At 50.9% G+C, this 27,269-nt stretch overlaps 3 protein-coding genes across 5 annotated transcripts in view; 2 read left to right on the forward strand and 1 right to left on the reverse strand.

The window, feature by feature from the left end:
* LOC139415790 (phosphatidylcholine:ceramide cholinephosphotransferase 2-like) overlaps positions 1 to 26,020 on the forward strand; it is a 742,387-nt gene extending 716,367 nt beyond the window's left edge. The window contains exon 14 of the mRNA XM_071163880.1: positions 25,931 to 26,020. The gene's annotated coding sequence lies outside the window, so the exon portion shown is untranslated. The remainder of the gene's footprint in view (positions 1 to 25,930) is intronic.
* LOC139415792 (galactose-specific lectin nattectin-like) overlaps positions 1 to 27,269 on the reverse strand; it is a 1,187,935-nt gene that overhangs the window by 355,085 nt on the left and 805,581 nt on the right. The gene's annotated exons all lie outside the window — the stretch shown is intronic.
* Positions 18,713 to 27,269, forward strand: part of LOC139415791 (solute carrier family 10 member 7) — a 21,243-nt gene continuing 12,686 nt past the window's right edge. For both annotated transcript variants that reach the window (XM_071163882.1, XM_071163883.1), the window contains exons 1-6: positions 18,713 to 18,950; positions 21,663 to 21,745; positions 22,628 to 22,764; positions 23,315 to 23,390; positions 24,506 to 24,544; positions 25,185 to 25,220. In XM_071163882.1, the coding sequence (XP_071019983.1) occupies positions 18,851 to 18,950; positions 21,663 to 21,745; positions 22,628 to 22,764; positions 23,315 to 23,390; positions 24,506 to 24,544; positions 25,185 to 25,220 (471 nt within the window). In that variant the 5' untranslated portion in view covers positions 18,713 to 18,850. The remainder of the gene's footprint in view (positions 18,951 to 21,662; positions 21,746 to 22,627; positions 22,765 to 23,314; positions 23,391 to 24,505; positions 24,545 to 25,184; positions 25,221 to 27,269) is intronic.

A 27,269-nucleotide genomic window follows, 5' to 3' on the forward strand; every position in this document is an offset into this window, starting at 1 on the left:
GTGTTGGGGCGGCAGGTAGCCAAGTTGTTAGAGTGTAGGGGCTGCAGGTAGCCTAGTGGTTAGAGTGTAGGGACGGCAGGTAGACTAGTGGTTAGAGTGTAGGGTCGGCAGGTAGTCTAGTGGTTAGAGCGTGGGTCGGCAGGTAGCCTAGTGGTTAGAGTGTAGGGTCGGCAGGTAGCCTAGTGGTTAGAGTGTAGGGGAGGCAGGTAGCCTAGTGGTTAGAGCGTAGTGGTTAGAGTGGAGGGGCGGCAGGTAGCCTAGTGGTTAGAGTGTTTGGGCGGCAGGTAGCCTAGTTGTTAGAGTGTAGGGGCTGCAGGTAGCCTAGTGGTTAGAGTGTAGGGGCGGCAGGTAGCCTAGTTGTTAGAGTGTAGGGGCGGCAGGTAGCCTAGTGGTTAGAGCGTAGGGGCGGCAGGTATCCTATTTGTTAGAGTGTAGAGGCGGTAGGGTGGCCTAGTGGTTAGAGCGTAGTGGTTAAAGTGTAGAGGCGTTAGGGTGGACTAGTGGTTAGAGTGTAGGGGCGGCAGGTAGCCTAGTTGTTAGAGTGTAGGGGCTGCAGGTAGCCTAGTGGTTAGAGTGTAGGGACGGCAGGTAGACTAGTGGTTAGAGTGTAGGGTCGGCAGGTAGACTAGTGGTTAGAGTGTAGGGTCGGCAGGTAGCCTAGTGGTTAGAGCGTGGGTCGGCAGGTAGCCTAGTGGTTAGAGAGTAGAGGTGGCAGGTAGCCTAGTGGTTAGAGTGTAGAGGAGGCATGGTAGCCTAGTGGTTAGAGTGTAGAGGCGGCAGGTAGCCTAGTGGTTAGAGTGTAGAGGAGGCATGGTAGCCTAGTTGTTAGAGTGTAGGGGCGGCAGGTAGCCTAGTGGTTAGAGCGTAGGGGCGGCAGGTATCCTAGTTGTTAGAGTGTAGGGGCTGCAGGTAGTCTAGTGGTTTGAGTGTAGGGACGGCAGGTAGACTAGTGGTTAGAGCGTAGGGGCGGCAGGTATCCTAGTGGTTAGAGTGTAGAGGCGGCAGGTAGCCTAGTGGTTAGAGTGTAGGGGCTGCAGGTAGTCTAGTGGTTTGAGTGTAGGGACGGCAGGTAGACTAGTGGTTAGAGCGTAGGGGCGGCAGGTATCCTAGTGGTTAGAGTGTAGAGGCGGCAGGTAGCCTAGTGGTTAGAGTGTAGTGGTTAGAGTGTAGAGGCGGTAGGGTAGCCTAGTGGTTAGAGTGTAGGGGCGGCAGGTCGCCTAGTGGTTAGAGCGTAGTGGTTAGAGTGGAGGGGCGGCAGGTATCCTAGTTGTTAGAGTGTAGGGGCGGTAGGGTAGCCTAGTGGTTAGAGCGTGGGTCGGCAGGTAGCCTAGTGGTTAGAGTGTAGGGGCGGTAGGGTAGCCTAGTGGTTAGAGTGTAGGGGCGGCAGGTAGCCTAGTGGTTAGAGCGTAGTGGTTAGAGTGTAGGGGCGGCAGGGTAGCCTAGTGGTTAGAGTGTTGGGGCGGTAGGGTAGCCTAGTGGTTAGAGCGTGGGTCGGCAGGTAGCCTAGTGGTTAGAGTGTAGGGGTGGCAGGTAGCCTAGTGGTTAGAGTGTTGGGGCGGTAGGGTAGCCTAGTGGTTAGAGCGTGGGTCAACAGGTAGCCTAGTGGTTAGAGTGTAGAGGTGGTATGGTAGCCTAGTGGTTAGAGCGTGGGTCGGCAGGTAGCCTAGTGGTTAGAGTGCAGGGGCGGCAGGTAGCCTAGTGGTTAGAGTGTAGGGACGGCAGGTAGACTAGAGGTTAGAGTGTAGGGGCGGAAGGTAGCCTAGGTTAGAGTGTAGGGGCGGCAGGTAGCCTAGTGGTTAGAGTGTAGGGGAGGCAGGTTGCCTAGTGGTTAGAGCGTAGTGGTTAGAGTGGAGGGGCGGCAGGTAGCCTAGTGGTTAGAGTGCAGGGGCGGCAGGTAGCCTAGTGGTTAGAGCGTAGTGGTTAGAGTGTTGGGGCGGCAGGTAGCCTAGTTGTTAGAGTGTAGGGGATGCAGGTAGCCTAGTGGTTAGAGTGTAGGGACGGCAGGTAGACTAGTGGTTAGAGTGTAGGGTCGGCAGGTAGCCTAGTGGTTAGAGTGTAGAGGAGGCATGGTAGCCTAGTTGTTAGAGTGTAGGGGCGGCAGGTAGCCTAGTGGTTAGAGCGTAGTGGTTAGAGTGTAGGGACGGCAGGTAGACTAGTGGTTAGAGTGTAGGGTCGGCAGGTAGCCTAGTGGTTAGAGCGTGGGTCGGCAGGTAGCCTAGTGGTTAGAGAGTAGAGGCGGCAGGTAGCCTAGTGGTTAGAGTGTAGAGGAGGCATGGTAGCCTATTTGTTTGAGTGTAGGGGCGGCAGGTAGCCTAGTGGTTAGAGCGTAGGGGCGGCAGGTATCCTAGTTGTTAGAGTGTAGGGGCTGCAGGTAGCCTAGTGGTTAGAGTGTAGGGACGGCAGGTAGACTAGTGGTTAGAGCGTAGGGGCGGCAGGTATCCTAGTGGTTAGAGTGTAGAGGCGGCAGGTAGCCTAGTGGTTAGAGTGTAGTGGTTAGAGTGTGGAGGCGGTAGGGTGGACTAGTGGTTAGAGTGTAGGGGCGATAGGATAGCCTAGTGGTTAGAGTGTAGGGGCGGCAGGTAGCCTAGTGGTTAGAGCGTAGTGGTTAGAGTGGAAGGGCGGCAGGTATCCTAGTTGTTAGAGTGTAGGGGCTGCAGGTAGCCTAGTGGTTAGAGTGTAGGGACGGCAGGTAGACTAGTGGTTAGAGCGTAGGGGCGGCTGGTATCCTAGTGGTTAGAGTGTAGAGGCGGCATGGTAGCCTAGTGGTTAGTGTGTAGTGGTTAGAGTGTAGAGGCGGTAGGGTGGACTAGTGGTTAGAGTATAGGGGCGGTAGGGTAGCCTAGTGGTTAGAGTGTAGAGGAGGCATGGTAGCCTAGTGGTTAGAGCGTGGTGGTTAGAGTGTTGGGGCGGCAGGTAGCCTAGTTGTTAGAGTGTAGGGGCTGCAGGTAGCCTAGTGGTTAGAGTGTAGGGACGGCAGGTAGACTAGTGGTTAGAGTGTAGGGTCGGCAGGTAGCCTAGTGGTTAGAGCGTGGGTCGGCAGGTAGCCTAGTGGTTAGAGTGTAGGGTCGGCAGGTAGCCTAGTGGTTAGAGTGTAGGGGAGGCAGGTAGCCTAGTGGTTACAGCGTAGTGTTAGAGTGGAGGGGCGGCAGGTAGCCTAGTGGTTAGAGTGTAGGGGCGGCAGGTAGCCTAGTGGTTAGAGCGTAGTGGTTAGAGTGTTGGGGCGGCAGGTAGCCTAGTTGTTAGAGTGTAGGGGCTGCAGGTAGCCTAGTGGTTAGAGTGTAGGGACGGCAGGTAGACTAGTGGTTAGAGTGTAGGGTCGGCAGGTAGCCTAGTGGTTAGAGCGTGGGTCGGCAGGTAGCCTAGTGGTTAGAGTGTAGGGGTGGCAGGTAGCCTAGTTGTTAGTGTGTAGAGGCGGTAGGGTGGCCTAGTGGTTAGAGCGTAGTGGTTAGAGTGTAGAGGCGTTAGGGTGGACTAGTGGTTAGAGTGTAGGGGCGGCAGGTAGCCTAGTTGTTAGAGTGTAGGGGCTGCAGGTAGCCTAGTGGTTAGAGTGTAGGGACGGCAGGTAGACTAGTGGTTAGAGTGTAGGGTCGGCAGGTAGACTAGTGGTTAGAGCGTGGGTCGGCAGGTAGCCTAGTGGTTAGAGTGTAGGGTCGGCAGGTAGCCTAGTGGTTAGAGCGTGGGTCGGCAGGTAGCCTATTGGTTAGAGAGTAGAGGTGGCAGGTATTCTAGTGGTTAGAGTGTAGAGGAGGCATGGTAGCCTAGTGGTTAGAGTGTAGAGGCGGCAGGTAGCCTAGTGGTTAGAGTGTAGAGGAGGCATGGTAGCCTAGTTGTTAGAGTGTAGGGGCGGCAGGTAGCCTAGTGGTTAGAGCGTAGGGGCGGCAGGTATCCTAGTTGTTAGAGTGTAGTGGTTAGAGTGTTGGGGCGGCAGGTAGCCTAGTTGTTAGAGTGTAGGGGCTGCAGGTAGCCTAGTGGTTAGAGTGTAGGGACGGCAGGTAGACTAGTGGTTAGAGTGTAGGGGCGGCAGGTAGCCTAGTGGTTAGAGCGTAGTGGTTAGAGTGTTGGGGCGGCAGGTAGCCTAGTTGTTAGAGTGTAGGGGCTGCAGGTAGCCTAGTGGTTAGAGTGTAGGGACGGCAGGTAGACTAGTGGTTAGAGTGTAGGGTCGGCAGGTAGCCTAGTGGTTAGAGCGTGGGTCGGCAGGTAGCCTAGTGGTTAGAGTGTAGGGGCGGCAGGTAGCCTAGTGGTTAGAGCGTAGGGGCGGCAGGTATCCTATTTGTTAGAGTGTAGAGGCGGTAGGGTGGCCTAGTGGTTAGAGCGTAGTGGTTAGAGTGTAGAGGCGTTAGGGTGGACTAGTGGTTAGAGTGTAGGGGCGGCAGGTAGCCTAGTTGCTAGAGTGTAGGGGCTGCAGGTAGCCTAGTGGTTAGAGTGTAGGGACGGCAGGTAGACTAGTGGTTAGAGTGTAGGGTCGGCAGGTAGACTAGTGGTTAGAGCGTGGGTCGGCAGGTAGCCTAGTGGTTAGAGTGTAGGGTCGGCAGGTAGCCTAGTGGTTAGAGCGTGGGTCGGCAGGTAGCCTATTGGTTAGAGAGTAGAGGTGGCAGGTAGCCTAGTGGTTAGAGTGTAGAGGAGGCATGTTAGCCTAGTTGTTAGAGTGTAGGGGCGGCAGGTAGCCTAGTGGTTAGAGCGTAGGGGCGGCAGGTATCCTAGTTGTTAGAGTGTAGGGGCTGCAGGTAGTCTAGTGGTTTGAGTGTAGGGACGGCAGGTAGACTAGTGGTAAGAGCGTAGGGGCGGCAGGTATCCTAGTGGTTAGAGTGTAGAGGCGGCAGGTAGCCTAGTGGTTAGAGTGTAGTGGTTAGAGTGTAGGGGCGGTAGGGTAGCCTAGTGGTTAGAGTGTAGGGGCGGCAGGTCGCCTAGTGGTTAGAGCGTAGTGGTTAGAGTGGAGGGGCGGCAGGTATCCTATTTGTTAGAGTGTAGGGGCGGTAGGGTAGCCTAGTGGTTAGAGCGTGGGTCGGCAGGTAGCCTAGTGGTTAGAGTGTAGGGGCGGTAGGGTAGCCTAGTGGTTAGAGTGTAGGGGCGGCAGGTAGCCTAGTGGTTAGAGCGTAGTGGTTAGAGTGTAGGGGCGGCAGGGTAGCCTAGTGGTTAGAGTGTTGGGGCGGTAGGGTAGCCTAGTGGTTAGAGCGTGGGTCGGCAGGTAGCCTAGTGGTTAGAGTGTAGGGGTGGCAGGTAGCCTAGTGGTTAGAGTGTTGGGGCGGTAGGGTAGCCTAGTGGTTAGAGCGTGGGTCGGCAGGTAGCCTAGTGGTTAGAGTGTAGGGGTGGCAGGTAGCCTAGTGGTTAGAGTGTTGGGGCGGTAGGGTAGCCTAGTGGTTAGAGCGTGGGTCAACAGGTAGCCTAGTGGTTAGAGTGTAGAGGTGGTATGGTAGCCTAGTGGTTAGAGCGTGGGTCGGCAGGTAGCCTAGTGGTTAGAGTGCAGGGGCGGCAGGTAGCCTAGTGGTTAGAGTGTAGGGACGGCAGGTAGACTAGTGGTTAGAGTGTAGGGGCGGCAGGTAGCCTAGGTTAGAGTGTAGGGGCGGCAGGTAGCCTAGTGGTTAGAGTGTAGGGGAGGCAGGTTGCCTAGTGGTTAGAGCGTAGTGGTTAGAGTGGAGGGGCGGCAGGTAGCCTAGTGGTTAGAGTGCAGGGGCGGCAGGTAGCCTAGTGGTTAGAGCGTAGTGGTTAGAGTGTTGGGGCGGCAGGTAGCCTATTTGTTAGAGTGTAGAGGCGGTAGGGTGGCCTAGTGGTTAGAGCGTAGTGGTTAGAGTGTAGAGGCGTTAGGGTGGACTAGTGGTTAGAGTGTAGGGGCGGCAGGTAGCCTAGTTGCTAGAGTGTAGGGGCTGCAGGTAGCCTAGTGGTTAGAGTGTAGGGACGGCAGGTAGACTAGTGGTTAGAGTGTAGGGTCGGCAGGTAGACTAGTGGTTAGAGCGTGGGTCGGCAGGTAGCCTAGTGGTTAGAGTGTAGGGTCGGCAGGTAGCCTAGTGGTTAGAGCGTGGGTCGGCAGGTAGCCTATTGGTTAGAGAGTAGAGGTGGCAGGTAGCCTAGTGGTTAGAGTGTAGAGGAGGCATGGTAGCCTAGTGGTTAGAGTGTAGAGGCGGCAGGTAGCCTAGTGGTTAGAGTGTAGAGGAGGCATGTTAGCCTAGTTGTTAGAGTGTAGGGGCGGCAGGTAGCCTAGTGGTTAGAGCGTAGGGGCGGCAGGTATCCTAGTTGTTAGAGTGTAGGGGCTGCAGGTAGTCTAGTGGTTTGAGTGTAGGGACGGCAGGTAGACTAGTGGTAAGAGCGTAGGGGCGGCAGGTATCCTAGTGGTTAGAGTGTAGAGGCGGCAGGTAGCCTAGTGGTTAGAGTGTAGTGGTTAGAGTGTAGAGGCGGTAGGGTGGACTAGTGGTTAGAGTGTAGGGGCGGTAGGGTAGCCTAGTTGTTAGAGTGTAGGGGCGGCAGGTCGCCTAGTGGTTAGAGCGTAGTGGTTAGAGTGGAGGGGCGGCAGGTATCCTAGTTGTTAGAGTGTAGGGGCGGTAGGGTAGCCTAGTGGTTAGAGCGTGGGTCGGCAGGTAGCCTAGTGGTTAGAGTGTAGGGGCGGTAGGGTAGCCTAGTGGTTAGAGTGTAGGGGCGGCAGGTAGCCTAGTGGTTAGAGCGTAGTGGTTAGAGTGTAGGGGCGGCAGGGTAGCCTAGTGGTTAGAGTGTTGGGGCGGTAGGGTAGCCTAGTGGTTAGAGCGTGGGTCGGCAGGTAGCCTAGTGGTTAGAGTGTAGGGGTGGCAGGTAGCCTAGTGGTTAGAGTGTTGGGGCGGTAGGGTAGCCTAGTGGTTAGAGCGTGGGTCGGCAGGTAGCCTAGTGGTTAGAGTGTAGGGGTGGCAGGTAGCCTAGTGGTTAGAGTGTTGGGGCGGTAGGGTAGCCTAGTGGTTAGAGCGTGGGTCAACAGGTAGCCTAGTGGTTAGAGTGTAGAGGTGGTATGGTAGCCTAGTGGTTAGAGCGTGGGTCGGCAGGTAGCCTAGTGTTTAGAGTGCAGGGGCGGCAGGTAGCCTAGTGGTTAGAGTGTAGGGACGGCAGGTAGACTAGTGGTTAGAGTGTAAGGGCGGCAGGTAGCCTAGGTTAGAGTGTAGGGGCGGCAGGTAGCCTAGTGGTTAGAGTGTAGGGGAGGCAGGTTGCCTAGTGGTTAGAGCATAGTGGTTAGAGTGGAGGGGCGGCAGGTAGCCTAGTGGTTAGAGTGCAGGGGCGGCAGGTAGCCTAGTGGTTAGAGCGTAGTGGTTAGAGTGTTGGGGCGGCAGGTAGCCTAGTTGTTAGAGTGTAGGGGCTGCAGGTAGCCTAGTGGTTAGAGTGTAGGGACGGCAGGTAGACTAGTGGTTAGAGTGTAGGGTCGGCAGTTAGCCTAGTGGTTAGAGTGTAGAGGAGGCATGGTAGCCTAGTTGTTAGAGTGTAGGGGCGGCAGGTAGCCTAGTGGTTAGAGCGTAGGGGTTAGAGTGTAGGGACGGCAGGTAGCCTAGTGGTTAGAGCGTGGGTCAACAGGTAGCCTAGTGGTTAGAGTGTACAGGTGGTATGGTAGCCTAGTGGTTAGAGCGTGGGTCGGCAGGTAGCCTAGTGGTTAGAGTGCAGGGGCGGCAGGTAGCCTAGTGGTTAGAGTGTAGGGACGGCAGGTAGACTACTGGTTAGAGTGTAGGGGCGGCAGGTAGCCTAGGTTAGAGTGTAGGGGCTGCAGGTAGCCTAGTGGTTAGAGTGTAGGGGAGGCAGGTTGCCTAGTGGTTAGAGCGTAGTGGTTAGAGTGTTGGGGCGGCAGGTAGCCTAGTTGTTAGAGTGTAGTGGCTGCAGGTAGCCTAGTGGTTAGAGTGTAGGGACGGCAGGTAGACTAGTGGTTAGAGTGTAGGGTCGGCAGTTAGCCTAGTGGTTAGAGTGTAGAGGAGGCATGGTAGCCTAGTTGTTAGAGTGTAGGGGCGGCAGGTAGCCTAGTGGTTAGAGCGTAGGGGTTAGAGTGTAGGGACGGCAGGTATCCTAGTGGTTAGAGCGTTGGTCGGCAGGTAGCCTAGTGGTTAGAGAGTAGAGGCGGCAGGTAGCCTAGTGGTTAGAGTGTAGAGGAGGCATGGTAGCCTAGTTGTTTGAGTGTAGGGGCGGCAGGTAGCCTAGTGGTTAGAGCGTAGGGGCGGCAGGTATCCTAGTTGTTAGAGTGTAGGGGCTGCAGGTAGCCTAGTGGTTAGAGTGTAGGGACGGCAGGTAGACTAGTGGTTAGAGCGTAGGGGCGGCAGGTATCCTAGTTGTTAGAGTGTAGGGGCTGCAGGTAGCCTAGTGGTTAGAGTGTGGGTCGGCAGGTAGCCTAGTGGTTAGAGTGTAGGGGCGGCAGGTAGCCTAGTGGTTAGAGTGTGGAGGAGGCATGGTAGCCTAGTTGTTAGAGTGTAGGGGCGGCAGGTATCCTAGTGGTTAGAGCGTAGGGGCGGCAGGTATCCTAGTGGTTAGAGTGTAGGGGCGGCAGGTAGCCTAGTGGTTAGAGTGTAGGGGCGGCAGGTAGCCTAGTGGTTAGAGCGTAGTGGTTAGAGTGTTGGGGCGGCAGGTAGCCTAGTTATTAGAGTGTAGGGGCTGCAGGTAGCCTAGTTATTAGAGTGTAAGGGCTGCAGGTAGCCTAGTGGTTAGAGTGTAGGGTCGGCAGGTAGCCTAGTGGTTAGAGTGTAGAGGAGGCATGGTAGCCTAGTGGTTAGAGCGTAGTGGTTAGAGTGTTGGGGCGGCAGGTAGCCTAGTTGTTAGAGTGTAGGGGCTGCAGGTAGCCTAGTGGTTAGAGTGTAGGGACGGCAGGTAGACTAGTGGTTAGAGTGTAGGGTCGGCAGGTAGCCTAGTGGTTAGAGCGTGGGTCGGCAGGTAGCCTAGTGGTTAGAGTGTAGGGTCGGCAGGTAGCCTAGTGGTTAGAGTGTAGGGGAGGCAGGTAGCCTAGTGGTTAGAGCGTAGTGTTAGAGTGGAGGGGCGGCAGGTAGCCTAGTGGTTAGAGTGTAGGGGCGGCAGGTAGCCTAGTGGTTAGAGCGTAGTGGTTAGAGTGTTGGGGCGGCAGGTAGCCTAGTTGTTAGAGTGTAGGGGCTGCAGGTAGCCTAGTGGTTAGAGTGTAGGGACGGCAGGTAGACTAGTGGTTAGAGTGTAGGGTCGGTAGGTAGCCTAGTGGTTAGAGCGTGGGTCGGCAGGTAGCCTAGTGGTTAGAGTGTAGGGGTGGCAGGTAGCCTAGTTGTTAGAGTGTAGGGGCGGCAGGTAGCCTAGTGGTTAGAGCGTAGGGGCGGCAGGTATCCTATTTGTTAGTGTGTAGAGGCGGTAGGGTGGCCTAGTGGTTAGAGCGTAGTGGTTAGAGTGTAGAGGCGTTAGGGTGGACTAGTGGTTAGAGTGTAGGGGCGGCAGGTAGCCTAGTTGTTAGAGTGTAGGGGCTGCAGGTAGCCTAGTGGTTAGAGTGTAGGGACGGCAGGTATTCTAGTGGTTAGAGTGTAGAGGAGGCATGGTAGCCTAGTGGTTAGAGTGTAGAGGCAGCAGGTAGCCTAGTGGTTAGAGTGTAGAGGAGGCATGGTAGCCTAGTTGTTAGAGTGTAGGGGCGGCAGGTAGCCTAGTGGTTAGAGCGTAGGGGCGGCAGGTATCCTTTGTTGTTAGAGTGTAGTGGTTAGAGTGTTGGGGCGGCAGGTAGCCTAGTTGTTAGAGTGTAGGGGCTGCAGGTAGCCTAGTGGTTAGAGTGTAGGGACGGCAGGTAGACTAGTGGTTAGAGTGTAGGGGCGGCAGGTAGCCTAGTGGTTAGAGCGTAGTGGTTAGAGTGTTGGGGCGGCAGGTAGCCTAGTTGTTAGAGTGTAGGGGCTGCAGGTAGCCTAGTGGTTAGAGTGTAGGGACGGCAGGTAGACTAGTGGTTAGAGTGTAGGGTCGGCAGGTAGCCTAGTGGTTAGAGCGTGGGTCGGCAGGTAGTCTAGTGGTTAGAGTGTAGGGGTGGCAGGTAGCCTAGTTGTTAGAGTGTAGGGGCGGCAGGTAGCCTAGTGGTTAGAGCGTAGGGGCGGCAGGTATCCTATTTGTTAGAGTGTAGAGGCGGTAGGGTGGCCTAGTGGTTAGAGCGTAGTGGCTAGAGTGTAGAGGCGTTAGGGTGGACTAGTGGTTAGAGTGTAGGGGCGGCAGGTAGCCTAGTTGCTAGAGTGTAGGGGCTGCAGGTAGCCTAGTGGTTAGAGTGTAGGGAAGGCAGGTAGACTAGTGGTTAGAGTGTAGGGTCGGCAGGTAGACTAGTGGTTAGAGCGTGGGTCGGCAGGTAGCCTAGTGGTTAGAGTGTAGGGTCGGCAGGTAGCCTAGTGGTTAGAGCGTGGGTCGGCAGGTAGCCTATTGGTTAGAGAGTAGAGGTGGCAGGTAGCCTAGTGGTTAGAGTGTAGAGGAGGCATGGTAGCCTAGTGGTTAGAGTGTAGAGGCGGCAGGTAGCCTAGTGGTTAGAGTGTAGAGGAGGCATGGTAGCCTAGTTGTTAGAGTGTAGGGGCGGCAGGTAGCCTAGTGGTTAGAGCGTAGGGGCGGCAGGTATCCTAGTTGTTAGAGTGTAGGGGCTGCAGGTAGTCTAGTGGTTTGAGTGTAGGGACGGCAGGTAGACTAGTGGTTAGAGCGTAGGGGCGGCAGGTATCCTAGTGGTTAGAGTATAGAGGCGGCAGGTAGCCTAGTGGTTAGAGTGTAGTGGTTAGAGTGTAGAGGCGGTAGGGTGGACTAGTGGTTAGAGTGTAGGGGCGGTAGGGTAGCCTAGTGGTTAGAGTGTAGGGGCGGCAGGTCGCCTAGTGGTTAGAGCGTAGTGGTTAGAGTGGAGGGGCGGCAGGTATCCTAGTTGTTAGAGTGTAGGGGCGGTAGGGTAGCCTAGTGGTTAGAGCGTGGGTCGGCAGGTAGCCTAGTAGTTAGAGTGTAGGGGCGGTAGGGTAGCCTAGTGGTTAGAGTGTAGGGGCGGCAGGTAGCCTAGTGGTTAGAGCGTAGTGGTTAGAGTGTAGGGGCGGCAGGGTAGCCTAGTGGTTAGAGTGTTGGGGCGGTAGGGTAGCCTAGTGGTTAGAGCGTGGGTCGGCAGGTAGCCTAGTGGTTAGAGTGTAGGGGTGGCAGGTAGCCTAGTGGTTAGAGTGTTGGGGCGGTAGGGTAGCCTAGTGGTTAGAGCGTGGGTCGGCAGGTAGCCTAGTGGTTAGAGTGTAGGGGTGGCAGGTAGCCTAGTGGTTAGAGTGTTGGGGCGGTAGGGTAGCCTAGTGGTTAGAGCGTGCGTCAACAGGTAGCCTAGTGGTTAGAGTGTAGAGGTGGTATGGCAGCCTAGTGGTTAGAGCGTGGGTCGGCAGGTAGCCTAGTGGTTAGAGTGCAGGGGCGGCAGGTAGCCTAGTGGTTAGAGTGTAGGGACGGCAGGTAGACTAGTGGTTAGAGTGTAGGGGCGGCAGGTAGCCTAGGTTAGAGTGTAGGGGCGGCAGGTAGCCTAGTGGTTAGAGTGTAGGGGAGGCAGGTTGCCTAGTGGTTAGAGCGTAGTGGTTAGAGTGGAGGGGCGGCAGGTAGCCTAGTGGTTAGAGTGCAGGGGCGGCAGGTAGCCTAGTGGTTAGAGCGTAGTGGTTAGAGTGTTGGGGCGGCAGGTAGCCTAGTTGTTAGAGTGTAGGGGCTGCAGGTAGCCTAGTGGTTAGAGTGTAGGGACGGCAGGTAGACTAGTGGTTAGAGTGTAGGGTCGGCAGTTAGCCTAGTGGTTAGAGTGTAGAGGAGGCATGGTAGCCTAGTTGTTAGAGTGTAGGGGCGGCAGGTAGCCTAGTGGTTAGAGCGTAGGGGTTAGAGTGTAGGGACGGCAGGTATCCTAGTGGTTAGAGCGTTGGTCGGCAGGTAGCCTAGTGGTTAGAGAGTAGAGGCGGCAGGTAGCCTAGTGGTTAGAGTGTAGAGGAGGCATGGTAGCCTAGTTGTTTGAGTGTAGGGGCGGCAGGTAGCCTAGTGGTTAGAGCGTAGGGGCGGCAGGTATCCTAGTTGTTAGAGTGTAGGGGCTGCAGGTATCCTTGTGGTTAGAGTGTAGAGGCGGCAGGTAGCCTAGTGGTTAGAGTGTAGAGGAGGCATGGTAGCCTAGTTGTTTGAGTGTAGGGGCGGCAGGTAGCCTAGTGGTTAGAGCGTAGGGGCGGCAGGTATCCTAGTTGTTAGAGTGTAGGGGCTGCAGGTATCCTTGTGGTTAGAGTGTAGAGGCGGCAGGTAGCCTAGTGGTTAGAGTGTAGTGGTTAGAGTGTGGAGGCGGTAGGGTGGACTAGTGGTTAGAGTGTAGGGGCGATAGGGTAGCCTAGTGGTTAGAGTGTAGGGGCGGCAGGTAGCCTAGTGGTTAGAGCGTAGTGGTTAGAGTGGAGGGGCGGCAGGTATCCTAGTTGTTAGAGTGTAGGGGCTGCAGGTAGCCTAGTGGTTAGAGTGTAGGGACGGCAGGTAGACTAGTGGTTAGAGCGTAGGGGCGGCTGGTATCCTAGTGGTTAGAGTGTAGAGGCGGCAGGTAGCCTAGTGGTTAGAGTGTAGTGGTTAGAGTGTAGAGGCGGTAGGGTGGACTAGTGGTTAGAGTGTAGGGGCGGTAGGGTAGCCTAGTGGTTAGAGTGTAGGGGCGGCAGGTAGCCTAGTGGTTAGAGCGTAGTGGTTAGAGTGGAGGGGCGGCAGGTAGCCTAGTTGTTAGAGTGTAGAGGTGGTATGGTAGCCTAGTGGTTAGAGTGTAGGGGCGGCAGGTATCCTAGTGGTTAGAGCGTAGTTGTTAGAGTGTAGGGGCGGCAGGTAGCCTAGTTGTTAGAGGTTAGGGGCTGCAGGTAGCCTAGTGGTTAGAGTGTAGGGACGGCAGGTAGACTAGTGGTTAGAGTGTAGGGTCGGCAGGTAGCCTAGTGGTTAGAGCGTGGGTCGGCAGGTAGCCTAGTGGTTAGAGTGTAGGGGCGGCAGGTAGCCTAGTGGTTAGAGTGTAGAGGAGGCATGGTAGCCTAGTTGTTAGAGTGTAGGGGCGGCAGGTATCCTAGTGGTTAGAGCGTAGGGGCGGCAGGTAGCCTAGTGGTTAGAGTGTAGGGGCGGCAGGTAGCCTAGTGGTTAGAGTGTAGGGGCGGCAGGTAGCCTAGTGGTTAGAGTGTAGGGGCGGTATGGTAGCCTAGTGGTTAGAGTGTAGGGGCGGCAGGTAGCCTAGTGGTTAGAGTGTAGGGATGGCAGGTAGCCTAGTGGTTAGAGTGTAGGGGCGGTATGGTAGCCTAGTGGTTAGAGTGTCTGGGCGGCAGGTAGCCTAGTGGTTAGAGTGTAGGGGCGGTAGGTAGCCTAGTGGTTAGAGTGTAGGGGCGGTAGGTAGCCTAGTGGTTAGAGTGTAGGGGCGGCAGGGTATCCTAGTGGTTAGAGCGTAGGAGCGGTAGGAAGCAAGATTACAAGATCAAATCCCCGAGTGGGACAAGGTAAAAATTCTGTCCCTGAACACGGCAGTTAACCCACTGTTCCTAGGCCGTCATTGAAAATAAGGATTTGTTTTTAACTGACTGAGATGGGAGGGGTTGAGGGGAGCTGAAGGCCTGGATGGTGTTCAGAGATAGATGGGAGGGGTTGAGGGGAGCTGAAGGATGGGACTGGATGGTGTTCAGAGATAGATGGGAGGGGTTGAGGGGAGCTGAAGGATGGGACTGGATGGTGTTCAGAGATAGATGGGAGGGGGTTGAGTAGAGCTGGGTGGGACCAAAAACAAACTAAATATACATATTGTAAAATAGATTGTGTCTGTAAAATGTATATAGTAGAAGCTGGAAGTGGAAGCCTAAGTGTTGTTGTCCATTAGTTTACTCCAATCAGGAGTGGTTGTAGTATGCGAGAGTGAGTAGATTACTTTTAAAACTACGGTGGACATCTTGGACGCAATGCTCAGTTCCTGTTGTAACGGATGTGAAACGGCTAGCTTAGTTAGCGGTGTTCGCGCTAAATAGCGTTTCAATCAGTGACGTCACTTGCTCTGAGACCTTGAAGTAGTAGTTCCCCTTGCTCTGCAAGGGCCGCGGCTTTTGTGGAGCGATGGGTAACGATGCTTCGTGGGTGACTGTTGTTGATGTGTGCAGAAGGTCCCTGGTTCACGCCCGGGTATGGGCGAGGGGACGGTCTAAAGTTATACTGTTACACTGTCATACCTCGGATATTCCTATAACAGAGGTACAGTAAATGACTGTAAACTGCATATTGCGACTGTAAAAGCATAATACCCATAATAGATGAACCATTCTCATTTCAAATAGCTAATCAAGGATACTAACATGGGAATCAAACGAGTGATAAGTCTGTTGTACGTAGTTGACTGTTATTTAAATAATAACTTTCAGAGGGAGATTTGAGCTGCGTTTTTATTACACTGTTGTGGACAGCCATTCAACGCAGATTAAAGAGTAGTACACGTTTACTACGGTGTTTACGCCAACGATGTGATCATGTGTCAGGAAGTAAACGAGAGTTACGGTGTTTGCACTAGTTAACGCAGCCACAAAGTCAAAATTGACTCTATCGTCAAAATTCATTAAAAAAAAATTATTGTTCTTAATTGAAGGTTAGGCATAAGGTTAGTAGTGTGGTTAATGTTATGGTTGAGGTTAGGGGTTCAAATCAGATATTAAGAAGATAAACGGTAGAAATAGGCGGGGTTTATGACGTTGTGGCTGTAGTAACTAGTGACGAACACGTTACCGATCCGATTTCCGTTCTCCCGGCAGCAGGATAACATGCTGGCCACACAGCCGCGGATTTTTTTATTTTTCAAAATAAGAGTCCTCTATTGACGGGTTGGTTGTTTAGCAACAAAACTCACTGTACAACTATGGGGTAGCCTAGTGGTTAGAGCGTTGGGCCAGTAACCAAAAGGTTGCTGGATCAAATCCCCGAGCTGACAAGGTAAAAAATCTGTTGTTCTGCCCCCTGAACAAGGTAGGCTGTCATTGTAAATAATAATTTGTTCTTAACCGACTTGCCTAGTTAAATAAAAACAGATGGGGTTGGCTTAGATTGTTGACAACATGTAAACTACGTTTTGTCTCCAATGTTTATTGTACATTTGCACAATGAACATTTGTCTCTCAAATACATTGTTACAGTTTTTGGTTAGCTATCGAGTGGATTTTATCATAGACGTTACTTCAGTCAAAACACCTCTAACCAAGACATGGTATCAAGAACAAAAATAAAACGAGCTGAAACGAGCCACCTGCGATTCCCCACATGGGATCTCCTTGTTGCCATCTGGCCAATCACAACTCAGGACTTCTGAGGCCGACGTTGTCAACTAACCCGTCTCTATATGGTGTAGCTTCATGGGGAACAGATGTTTTGACATTTTTGTATTTAAAAAACGTATTTGCAAAAATTACAGAGGTCCGGACCTCTGTGTTCTCATAGTCAGGGCCCTGCCAGTAGCCAGTGGTGGACCTCTGTGTTCTCATAGGGCCCTGCCAGTAACCAGTGGTGGACCTCTGTGTTCTCATAGGGCCCTGCCAGTAACCAGTGGTGGACCTCTGTGTTCTCATAGTCAGGGCCCTGCCAGTAGCCAGTGGTGGACCTCTGTGTTCTCATAGGGCCCTGCCAGTAGCCAGTGGTGGACCTCTGTGTTCTCATAGGGCCCTGCCAGTAACCAGTGGTGGACCTCTGTGTTCTCATAGGGCCCTGCCAGTAACCAGTGGTGGACCTCTGTGTTCTCATAGGGCCCTGCCAGTAACCAGTGGTGGACCTCTGTGTTCTCATAGGGCCCTGCCAGTAACCAGTGGTGGACCTCTGTGTTCTCATAGTCAGGGCCCTGCCAGCAACCAGTGGTGGACCTCTGTGTTCTCATAGGGCCCTGCCAGTAACCAGTGGTGGACCTCTGTGTTCTCATAGGGCCCTGCCAGTAACCAGTGGTGGACCTCTGTGTTCTCATAGTCAGGGCCCTGCCAGTAACCAGTGGTGGACCTCTGTGTTCTCATAGTCAGGGCCCTGCCAGCAACCAGTGGTGGACCTCTGTGTTCTCATAGGGCCCTGCCAGTAACCAGTGGTGGACCTCTGTGTTCTCATAGTCAGGGCCCTGCCAGCAACCAGTGGTGGACCTCTGTGTTCTCATAGGGCCCTGCCAGTAACCAGTGGTGGACCTCTGTGTTCTCATAGGGCCCTGCCAGTAACCAGTGGTGGACCTCTGTGTTCTCATAGGGCCCTGCCAGTAACCAGTGGTGGACCTCTGTGTTCTCATAGGGCCCTGCCAGTAACCAGTGGTGGACCTCTGTGTTCTCATAGTCAGGGCCCTGCCAGTAGCCAGTGGTGGACCTCTGTGTTCTCATAGGGCCCTGCCAGTAGCCAGTGGTGGACCTCTGTGTTCTCATAGGGCCCTGCCAGTAACCAGTGGTGGACCTCTGTGTTCTCATAGGGCCCTGCCAGTAACCAGTGGTGGACCTCTGTGTTCTCATAGGGCCCTGCCAGTAACCAGTGGTGGACCTCTGTGTTCTCATAGGGCCCTGCCAGTAACCAGTGGTGGACCTCTGTGTTCTCATAGGGCCCTGCCAGTAACCAGTGGTGGACCTCTGTGTTCTCATAGGGCCCTGCCAGTAACCAGTGGTGGACCTCTGTGTTCTCATAGGGCCCTGCCAGTAACCAGTGGTGGACCTCTGTGTTCTCATAGTCAGGGCCCTGCCAGCAACCAGTGGTGGACCTCTGTGTTCTCATAGGGCCCTGCCAGTAACCAGTGGTGGACCTCTGTGTTCTCATAGGGCCCTGCCAGTAACCAGTGGTGGACCTCTGTGTTCTCATAGTCAGGGCCCTGCCAGTAACCAGTGGTGGACCTCTGTGTTCTCATAGTCAGGGCCCTGCCAGCAACCAGTGGTGGACCTCTGTGTTCTCATAGGGCCCTGCCAGTAACCAGTGGTGGACCTCTGTGTTCTCATAGTCAGGGCCCTGCCAGCAACCAGTGGTGGACCTCTGTGTTCTCATAGGGCCCTGCCAGTAACCAGTGGTGGACCTCTGTGTTCTCATAGGGCCCTGCCAGTAACCAGTGGTGGACCTCTGTGTTCTCATAGGGCCCTGCCAGTAACCAGTGGTGGACCTCTGTGTTCTCATAGGGCCCTGCCAGTAACCAGTGGTGGACCTCTGTGTTCTCATAGGGCCCTGCCAGTAACCAGTGGTGGACCTCTGTGTTCTCATAGGGCCCTGCCAGTAACCAGTGGTGGACCTCTGTGTCCTCATAGGGCCCTGCCAGTAACCAGTGGTGGACCTCTGTGTTCTCATAGGGCCCTGCCAGTAACCAGTGGTGGACCTCTGTGTTCTCATAGGGCCCTGCCAGCAACCAGTGTTGGACCTCTGTGTCCTCAAAGTCAGGGCCCTGGTAGTAACCAGTGGTGGACCTCTGTGTTCTCATAGGGCCCTGCCAGTAACCAGTGGTGGACCTCTGTGTTCTCATAGGGCCCTGCCAGTAACCAGTGGTGGACCTCTGTGTCCTCAAAGTCAGGGCCCTGGTAGTAACCAGTGGTGGACCTCTGTGTTCTCATAGGGCCCTGCCAGTAACCAGTGGTGGACCTCTGTGTTCTCATAGTCAGGGCTCTGCCAGCAACCAGTGGTGGACCTCTGTGTTCTCATAGGGCCCTGCCAGTAACCAGTGGTGGACCTCTGTGTTCTCATAGGGCCCTGCCAGTAACCAGTGGTGGACCTCTGTGTTCTCATAGTCAGGGCCCTGCCAATAACCAGTGGTGGACCTCTGTGTTCTCATAGGGCCCTGCCAGTAACCAGTGGTGGACCTCTGTGTTCTCATAGGGCCCTGCCAGTAACCAGTGGTGGACCTCTGTGTTCTCATAGGGCCCTGCCAGTAACCAGTGGTGGACCTCTGTGTCCTCATAGGGCCCTGCCAGTAACCAGTGGTGGACCTCTGTGTTCTCATAGGGCCCTGCCAGTAACCAGTGGTGGACCTCTGTGTTCTCATAGGGCCCTGCCAGTAACCAGTGGTGGACCTCTGTGTTCTCATAGGGCCCTGCCAGTAACCAGTGGTGGAAAAAGTACCCAATTATCATTCTGGAGTAAAAGTAAAGGTACCTTAATAGAAAATGACTCAAGTAAAAGTGAAAGTCACCCAGTAAAATACTACTTGAGTAAAGGTCTAAAGGTATTTCGGTTTTAAATATACTGAAGTACCAAATTAAATATAATTGATACATATTAAGTATCAAAGTAAAATATACTGAAGTGTGTGAGGGAACATGTATTGAGTAAAAAATAACATTATTTTCTTTAGAAATGTAGTGAAGTAAATGTAAAAGTTGTCAAAAAATATAAATTGTAAAGTACAGATACCCCCCAAAAACTACTTAAGTAGTACTTTAAAGTATTTGGCCCTAAGTATTTTACCCCACTGGCAGCAACACTCCGTATTATTCCGTTTCCCATGAAATGACACTATATGTAGATTCTACAGCCTCTACCGAGTACTCCCAACCTCACTGTTTCACATCTGTACAAATGATCGTGTTTCTTTTCTCTAGAAAGCCCAACATTGTCACCATACATACCAGTCTGAACATTGTATTTTTCAATAGTGGTCTTTAAAAAAAAAAAACATAAATTCCTTCTTGCATTTGCTTATAAGCACAATAAATAAATAAAATATCGATATTGATTTTTTTTTTTTTAAATGTCATATCATTGGAATGAGTTTATCCACCTTTACAAGGTTTTGAAATGCGGGCTTTTATTTTGAAGATTTCCTCATTACAATAGGTTAAGTGACGTCGTCGTCAGTGCTGCTAGCAGAATATTAGTACGGATATGAAATCGTGTGTCTCTCTTTTATCCTTCTTCAAAAGTACAATCTGACAAAGTTTCTGTCGCTATTGGGGCTTGTCCGGACGGGACAGGGAAGTCAGGTTCGGCCCGGGGAGCCGTGTAGAGGCTCGGTAATATGGGCCTGTTGGCTAGAGTACGGAAAGAATGGTTTATTATCGGTATAGTGGCAGCGATCGTGTCTGCGAAACTACAGCCTGCAGTTGGACTGAAAGGAGGTAAGTTCCAGTTGACACTGATCTGATGGTCTTCAATAGTCATGTCAACACTGTTTTTTTTAGCTAAACAGTTGATTCAACACATAAGTTAGATCTTGTGATAAACAGTTGATTCAACACATAAGTTAGATCTTGTGATTTGCCATAATGGTTCGGACAAGAATGGGAGGTAAACTACATGAGCAGTTGTGTTTGCAAATTGGGACAGTGATATCTGTTGAGCTGTCAGACCCCACTCAAGCAGGTGAGCTAACATATCCCATGATCATCACTCCATTACACTCTAGTCATTGGACGAAGGCATCTTCTGTGTGGGTGTTAAGAGCCCCCGATGCTTGGTCTGAACATTAACAGGCATCTTCTGTGTGGGTGTTAAGAGCCCCGATGCTTGGTCTGAACATTAACAGGCATCTTCTGTGTGGGTGTTAAGAGCCCCGATGCTTGGTCTGAACATTAACAGACATCTTCTGTGTGGGTGTTAAGAGCCCCGATGCTTGGTCTGAACATTAACAGGCATCTTCTGTGTGGGTGTTAAGAGCCCCGATGCTTGGTCTGAACATTAACAGACATCTTCTGTGTGGGTGTTAAGAGCCCCGATGCTTGGTCTGAACATTAACAGACATCTTCTGTGTGGGTGTTAAGATGCTTGGTCTGAACATTAACAGGCATCTTCTGTGTTGGTGTTAAGATGCTTGGTCTGAACATTAACAGGCATCTTCTGTGTTGGTGTTAAGATGCTTGGTCTGAACATTAACAGGCATCTTCTGTGTGGGTGTTAAGAGCCCCGATGCTTGGTCTGAACATTAACAGACATCTTCTGTGTGGGTGTTAAGAGCCCCGATGCTTGGTCTGAACATTAACAGGCATCTTCTGTGTGGGTGTTAAGATGCTTGGTCTGAACATTAACAGGCATCACTTGCGGTAGGGACCTTTTCATATCAGCGAGAAATAATATAATATCTCCACGTTACAGCGCGTTTATTGAAGACATACTGAAGACAGAAGACTAATTAGCTACCCAGTTATTAGCTATCTAGCAATTCTCCAAACCCCTGTGTGTGGGGACCACCAGAAACGTCACTGAAAAATACTGTCCACCGAGACTTTGATAAAAGCCGGTCTTCTGTGTGGGTGTTAAGAGCCCCGATGCTTGGTCTGAACATTAACAGACATCTTCTGTGTGGGTGTTAAGATGCTTGGTCTGAACATTAACAGGCATCTTCTGTGTTGGTGTTAAGATGCTTGGTCTGAACATTAACAGGCATCTTCTGTGTTGGTGTTAAGATGCTTGGTCTGAACATTAACAGGCATCTTCTGTGTTGGTGTTAAGATGCTTGGTCTGAACATTAACAGGCATCTTCTGTGTGGGTGTTAAGAGCCCCGATGCTTGGTCTGAACATTAACAGACATCTTCTGTGTGGGTGTTAAGAGCCCCGATGCTTGGTCTGAACATTAACAGGCATCTTCTGTGTGGGTGTTAAGATGCTTGGTCTGAACATTAACAGGCATCACTTGCGGTAGGGACCTTTTCATATCAGCGAGAAATAATATAATATCTCCACGTTACAGCGCGTTTATTGAAGACATACTGAAGACAGAAGACTAATTAGCTACCCAGTTATTAGCTATCTAGCAATTCTCCAAACCCCTGTGTGTGGGGACCACCAGAAACGTCACTGAAAAATACTGTCCACCGAGACTTTGATAAAAGCCGGTTTAAAAAAAGTGTAGAGAAAGTGCGTATTTTTCATTTAGAAATTATTTTGATATGAAAGTAAAAGGCTATATCATATCGCAAAATCTGAGAATCGATTCACGCGTAGATGGCGTTTTTGGCTGCAAGAGTCAGTCTACCTCAGAAAATAACACCATTAGGTCGTTGAACCTAAGGGGTAACGATAGGCTCCTTAAGAGTACATATTGGGCTAACCTAACTAACCGCCAACAACACACCTCTCTGATTCACAGGGGTTGGGATAAATGCGGAAGACGCATTTCAATTGAATGCATTCAGTTGTACAACTGACCAGCTTTCCCCGTTTCCCAACAACCGTCAGCTAGTTGCTCCCACCCGATTTCAAACTATTTCAGCTACTGTTTCAGCCTTCAGTATCATATTCATAGTTTCTCAGCGATAACCGGACAGAAAGCGGAAGTGACACGATAACGCTTCGCACCCAGTAAACCAACGCGTTAGACAGTGCGCTCCCCCGGCCCAGTGCGCAGGCCTGGCACTGTCCAACACACACCCTATATCCGGGAGCACTATATGCTTCATTGTGTGTTCTAATACCTGTGTTTGCTTATGTATTAGTTAACTCGCTTGTTCTCACTCTCTCCCTGTTGTATACTGCATCTATACACCTCTCTCTCTCTCTCTCTCTCTCTCTCTCTCTCTCTCTCTCTCTCTCTCTCTCTCTCTCTCTCTCTCTCTCTCTCTCTCTCTCTTTCTGTCTGTCTCTCTCTCTCTTTCTGTCTGTCTGTCTCTCTCTCTCGCTCTCTCTCTGTCTCTCTCTCGCTCTCTCTCTGTCTACTCTCTCTCTCTCTCTCTCTCTGTCTCTCTCTCTCTCTGTCTCTTTCTGTCTCTTTCTGTCTCTGTCTCGCTCTCTCGCTCTCTCTGTCGCTCTCTCTCTGTCTACTCTCTCTCTGTCTCTCTCTCTCTCTCTCTCTCTGTCTCTGTCTCTGTCTCTCTCTCCTCTCTCTCTCTCTCAGGTCCACTGAGACCAGAGTTCACAATCACCTATGTTGCGGTGTCAGCCATTTTCTTCAACAGCGGCCTGTCATTAAAAACAGAGGTAAAGAGACATTTACGTAGTGAATCCAGACTCCTCCCGTCTAATGATTTGCGATTGTCGTATAGTTTAGTTACCACATATCGGACAATTTTTCCAAAAAGCTATTTCATTGGGGATTTTCATCTCAAACGGTTTTGTTTGCATGGTTCATTGATTCTTCTCTCTCTCTCCCCATATTCCTCTAGGAGTTGACCAGTTTGATGATTCTCTCTCTCTCCCCATATTCCTCTAGGAGTTGACCAGTTTGATGCTTCTCTCTCCCTCCCCATATTCCTCTAGGAGTTGACCAGTTTGATGCTTCTCTCTCCCTCCACATATTCCTCTAGGAGTTGACCAGTTTGATGCTTCTCACTCTTTCTCCCCATATTCCTCTAGGAGTTGACCAGTTTGATGCTTCTCTCTCTCTCCCCATATTCCTCTAGGAGTTGACCAGTTTGATGCTTCTCTCTCTCCCTCCCCATATTCCTCTAGGAGTTGACCAGTTTGATGCTTATCTCTCCACATATTCCTCTAGGAGTTGACCAGTTTGATGCTTCTCTCTCTCCATATTCCTCTAGGAGTTGACCAGTTTGATGCTTCTCTCTCTCTCCCCATATTCCTCTAGGAGTTGACCAGTTTGATGCTTCTCTCTCTCTCCCCATATTCCTCTAGGAGTTGACCAGTTTGATGCTCCTCTCTCCCCATATTCCTCTAGGAGTTGACCAGTTTGATGCTTCTCTCTCTCTCTCCCCATATTCCTCTAGGAGTTGACCAGTTTGATGCTTCTCTCTCTCCCTCCCCATATTCCTCTAGGAGTTGACCAGTTTGATGCCTCTCTCTCCCCATATTCCTCTAGGAGTTGACCAGTTTGATGCTTCTCTCCCTCTCCCCATATTCCTCTAGGAGTTGACCAGTGCCCTCCTCCATGTGAAGCTGCATCTGTTTGTCCAGTCCTTCACCCTGGTCTTCTTCCCTGTTGCCATGTGGCTCTGTATAAAACTACTGGCTCTTACCTCAATCAACACTTGGCTACTCCGAGGGTGAGTGTATACACACACACACACACACACACACACACACACACAGAGAGAGAGAGAGTTGCTCTGTATCTATCTTTAAACCATTGGCTGCTCCGAGTGTGAGGAGCTTTGTGTGTGTGGGGGCGGGACCATCGGATGTTCCTAACACACAACTACATACTGTATTGGGAGGGGGAGGGGCTAGAGAGAGGAAGGGGGGAGGAGCTGTGTGCGTGTGGGGGCGGGACCATCGGATGTTCCTAACACACAACTACATACTGTATTGGGAAGGGCTAGAGAGAGCAGGAGGGGAGAGGGGCTAGAGAGGAAGGGGGAGGAGCTTTGTGTGTGTGTGTGTGTGGGGGCGGGACCATCAGATGTTCCTAACACACAACTACATACTGTATTGGGAGGGGGAGGGGCTAGAGGGAGGAGGGGGGTGGGGGGGGGGGGGGGGTGAAAGAGTCCTTTATTCAGCCAGTGGTTCTACCTTACGGTTGCCATGGGTGACGTGACCTTGACAAAGACCCTGTTGTGTGTGTGTGTGTGTCTCTGTGCGTGCGTCGTCTAGGTTACAGACGGTGGGATGTATGCCTCCACCAGTCTCCTCTGCTGTCATACTCACCAAAGCTGTGGGGGGGAACGAGGTATTTACATACAATGTTTTTATTTTTATTTAACTATGCAAGTCGGTTAAGAACAAATTATTATTTACAATGACGGTGCCTAAACCGGCGTACATACAGGTTGTATTTGGAATGACGTTCTAGTTCCCTGGTAGTACACGACAAGCTGGACATTATGGACGTTGTTTCCCTGGTAGTACACGACAAGCTGGACATTATGGACGTTGTTTCCCTGGTAGTACACGACAAGCTGGATATTATGGACGTTGTTTCCCTCGTAGTACACGACAAGCTGGACATTATGGACGTTCTAGTTCCCTGGTAGTACACGACAAGCTGGACATTATGGACGTTCTAGTTCCCTGGTAGTACACGACAAGCTGGACATTATGGACGTTCTAGTTCCCTGGTAGTACACGACAAGCTGGATATTATGGACGTTGTTTCCCTCGTAGTACACGACAAGCTGGACATTATGGACGTTCTAGTTCCCTGGTAGTACACGACAAGCTGGACATTATGGACGTTCTAGTTCCCTGGTAGTACACGACAAGCTGGACATTATGGACGTTGTTTCCCTGGTAGTACACGACAAGCTGGACATTATGGACGTTGTTTCCCTGGTAGTACACGACAAGCTGGACATTATGGACGTTCTAGTTCCCTGGTAGTACACGACAAGCTGGATATTATGGACGTTGTTTCCCTGGTAGTACACGACAAGCTGGACATTATGGACGTTCTAGTTCCCTGGTAGTACACGACAAGCTGGACATTATGGACGTTGTTTCCCTGGTAGTACACGACAAGCTGGACATTATGGACGTTGTTTCCCTGGTAGTACACGACAAGCTGGATATTATGGACGTTGTTTCCCTGGTAGTACACGACAAGCTGGACATTATGGACGTTCTAGTTCCCTGGTAGTACACGACAAGCTGGACATTATGGACGTTCTAGTTCCCTGGTAGTACACGACAAGCTGGACATTATGGACGTTGTTTCCCTGTTAGTACACGACAAGCTGGACATTATGGACGTTCTAGTTCCCTGGTAGTACACGACAAGCTGGACAGATCCCTGTACATTACCGTGTGTTGGTTCCGTTTTAATAAACGGGGATTCTCTTCCCTCAGGCTGCCGCCATCTTTAACTCCGCCTTCGGAAGCTTCCTGGTAAGACTGAATTGTGTCTCTCTACCTCTACCATGGAGCCATGTGAAGGTAGACTAGCACCTGTGTGGGGGGGGGGGGGGGTGCAGGACTTGTCCGTCTATACTGGACTCGTGCTACAGAAACGGGCTGTTCTGGCCCGGGGGGGACAAGACTCACTAACTTCCTGACCATGGAGCCATGTGAAGGCCTTGAAGGTAGACTAGCACCTGTGTGTGTGTGTGGGGGAGGGGGGGGGGGGGGAGGGGTGAACAATATTGAGCCTGTCTGACATTCCTATTCTCTGGGGTGGTGTGTGTGAGCAGTATTGAGCCTGTCTGACATCCCTATTCTCTGGGGTGGTGTGTGTGAACAGTATTGAGCCTGTCTGACATCCCTATTCTCTGGGGTGGTGTGTGTGAACAGTATTGAGCCTGTCTGACATCCCTATTCTCTGGGGTGGTGTGTGTGAACAGTATTGAGCCTGTCTGACATCCCTATTCTCTGGGGTGGTGTGTGTGAACAGTATTGAGCCTGTCTGACATCCCTATTCTCTGGGGTGGTGTGTGTGAACAGTATTGAGCCTGTCTGACATCCCTATTCTCTGGGGTGGTGTGTGTGAACAGTATTGAGCCTGTCTGACATCCCTATTCTCTGTCTACAGGGAATACTAGTGACACCACTGCTACTGTTACTGTTTGTAAGTATTTTCTACACAACGTATTCTATATAACCCCTTGACCTTTCTTAGGCACCTTTTTGTTTAGGATTCAAATTGATTTAAATTGTCTTTTTTTTTTTGTCAACGATCTACACAAAATACTCAAAGTGGAAGAAAAATTTTAACAAAAAAAATATATATATGAAAAAATAAAACACTAATCTACATTTAGATAATTAGTCAATATGTTTTAGAATCACCTTTCTGGGTAAGTCTCAAGTCTTGCCGTAGAAATCACCTTGAAAAATCTAAGGCCAAACTGTAACTAGGTAACTACCAAACTGTTCTTCTTCCTCTTGGTGAGCGACTCTCCAGTGTAGATGTGGCCTTTGTGTTTTAGGTTATTGTCCTGCTGAAAGGTGATTTCATCTCCCAGTGTCTGGTGGAAAGCAGCCTGGACCAGGTTTTCCTCTAGGACTTAGCCTCTGCTTAGCTTTATTCCATTTATTTTTATCCTGGAAAAACTCCTTGTCGATGACAAGCATACCCATAACATGATGCAGCCGCCACTATACTTGAATATATCAAGAGTGGTACTCAGTGATGTGTTGTCTTGGATTTGCCCCAAACATGACACTTTGTACTCAGGACATAAAGTATTACTTTAGTGCCTTATTGCAAACAGGATGCATGTTTTGGAATTCTATTCTGTACAGGCTTCCTTTTCACTCTGTCATTAAATAATTTAGGTTAATATTGTGGAGTAACTACAATGTTGTTGATCCATCCTCAGTTTTCTCCAATCACAGCCATTAAACTCTGTGACTGTTTTAAAGTCATCATTGGCCTCATGTTCAAATCCCTGAGCAGTTTCCTTCCTCTTCGGCAACTGAGTTAGGAAGGATGCCTGTATCTCTGTAATGACTGGGTGTGTTGATACGCCATCCACAGTGTAATTAATAACATCACCATGCTTCGCGAGGCTGTGGAAAACATCCCTGGTCTTTGTGGTTGAATCTGTGTTTGAAATTCCCTGCTCTACTGAGGGACCTTACAGATAATTGTATGTGTGGGGGTACAGAGATGAGGTAGTCATTAATAACATCCTGTTAAACACTATTATCGAACACAGAGTGAGTCCATGCAACTTATTATGTGACTTGTTAAGCACATTTTTACTCCTGAACTTATTTAGGTTTACTATAACAAAAGGGGTTGAGTACTGATTGACTCAAGACATTTCAAATTTTCATTTTGTTTTCATTTCTAACAAATGAATTTAACAAAATTAAACTTTGACATGATGGGGTATTGTGTGTAGTAGATCAGTGACACAAAATCTCAATTTAATCTATTTTAAATTCAGGCTGTAACACAATAAAATGTGGGAAAAGTCAAGGGGCTTTCTGAATTAAATGGAACTTTCTTTGTCACATGCGCCAAATACAAATAAAATGTATTTATATAGCCCTTCGTACATCAGCTGATATCTCATGGTGCTGTACAGAAACCCAGCCTAAAACCCCAAACAGCAAGCAATGCAGGTGTAGAAGCACGGTGGCTAGGAAAAACTCCCTAGAAAGGCCAAAACCTAGGAAGAAACCTAGAGAGGAACCAGGCTATGCAGGTGTAGACCTAACAGTGAAATGCTTACTTACAAGCCCATAACCCACAATGCAGTTTTAACAAAATAAGAGTTAAGAAAATATTTACTAAATAAAGTAACACAATAAAATAACAGTAACGAGGTGGTTCTGGTACCGAGTCAATTTTTTATTTTACCTTTATTTTACTAGACAAGTCAGTTAAGAACAAATTCTTATTTTCAATGACAGCCTAGTGGGTTAACTGCCTTGTTCAGGGGCAGAACGACAGATTTGTACCTTGTCAGCTCAGGGATTTGAACTTGCAGCCTTCCGGTTACTAGTCCTACGCTCTAACCACTAGGCTACCCTGCCGCCCCTACACTCTAACCACTAGGCTACCCTGCCGCCCCAATGTGCTGGGGGGGAGGTAATTTGTACATTCAGAAAGACCCCTGGACTTTTCCCACATTTTTGTTACGTTATGTTATGCCTTATTCTAAAA

Source organism: Oncorhynchus clarkii, chromosome 9, assembly GCF_045791955.1.
Source record: "Oncorhynchus clarkii lewisi isolate Uvic-CL-2024 chromosome 9, UVic_Ocla_1.0, whole genome shotgun sequence".
Lineage (NCBI taxonomy): Eukaryota > Metazoa > Chordata > Actinopteri > Salmoniformes > Salmonidae > Oncorhynchus > Oncorhynchus clarkii.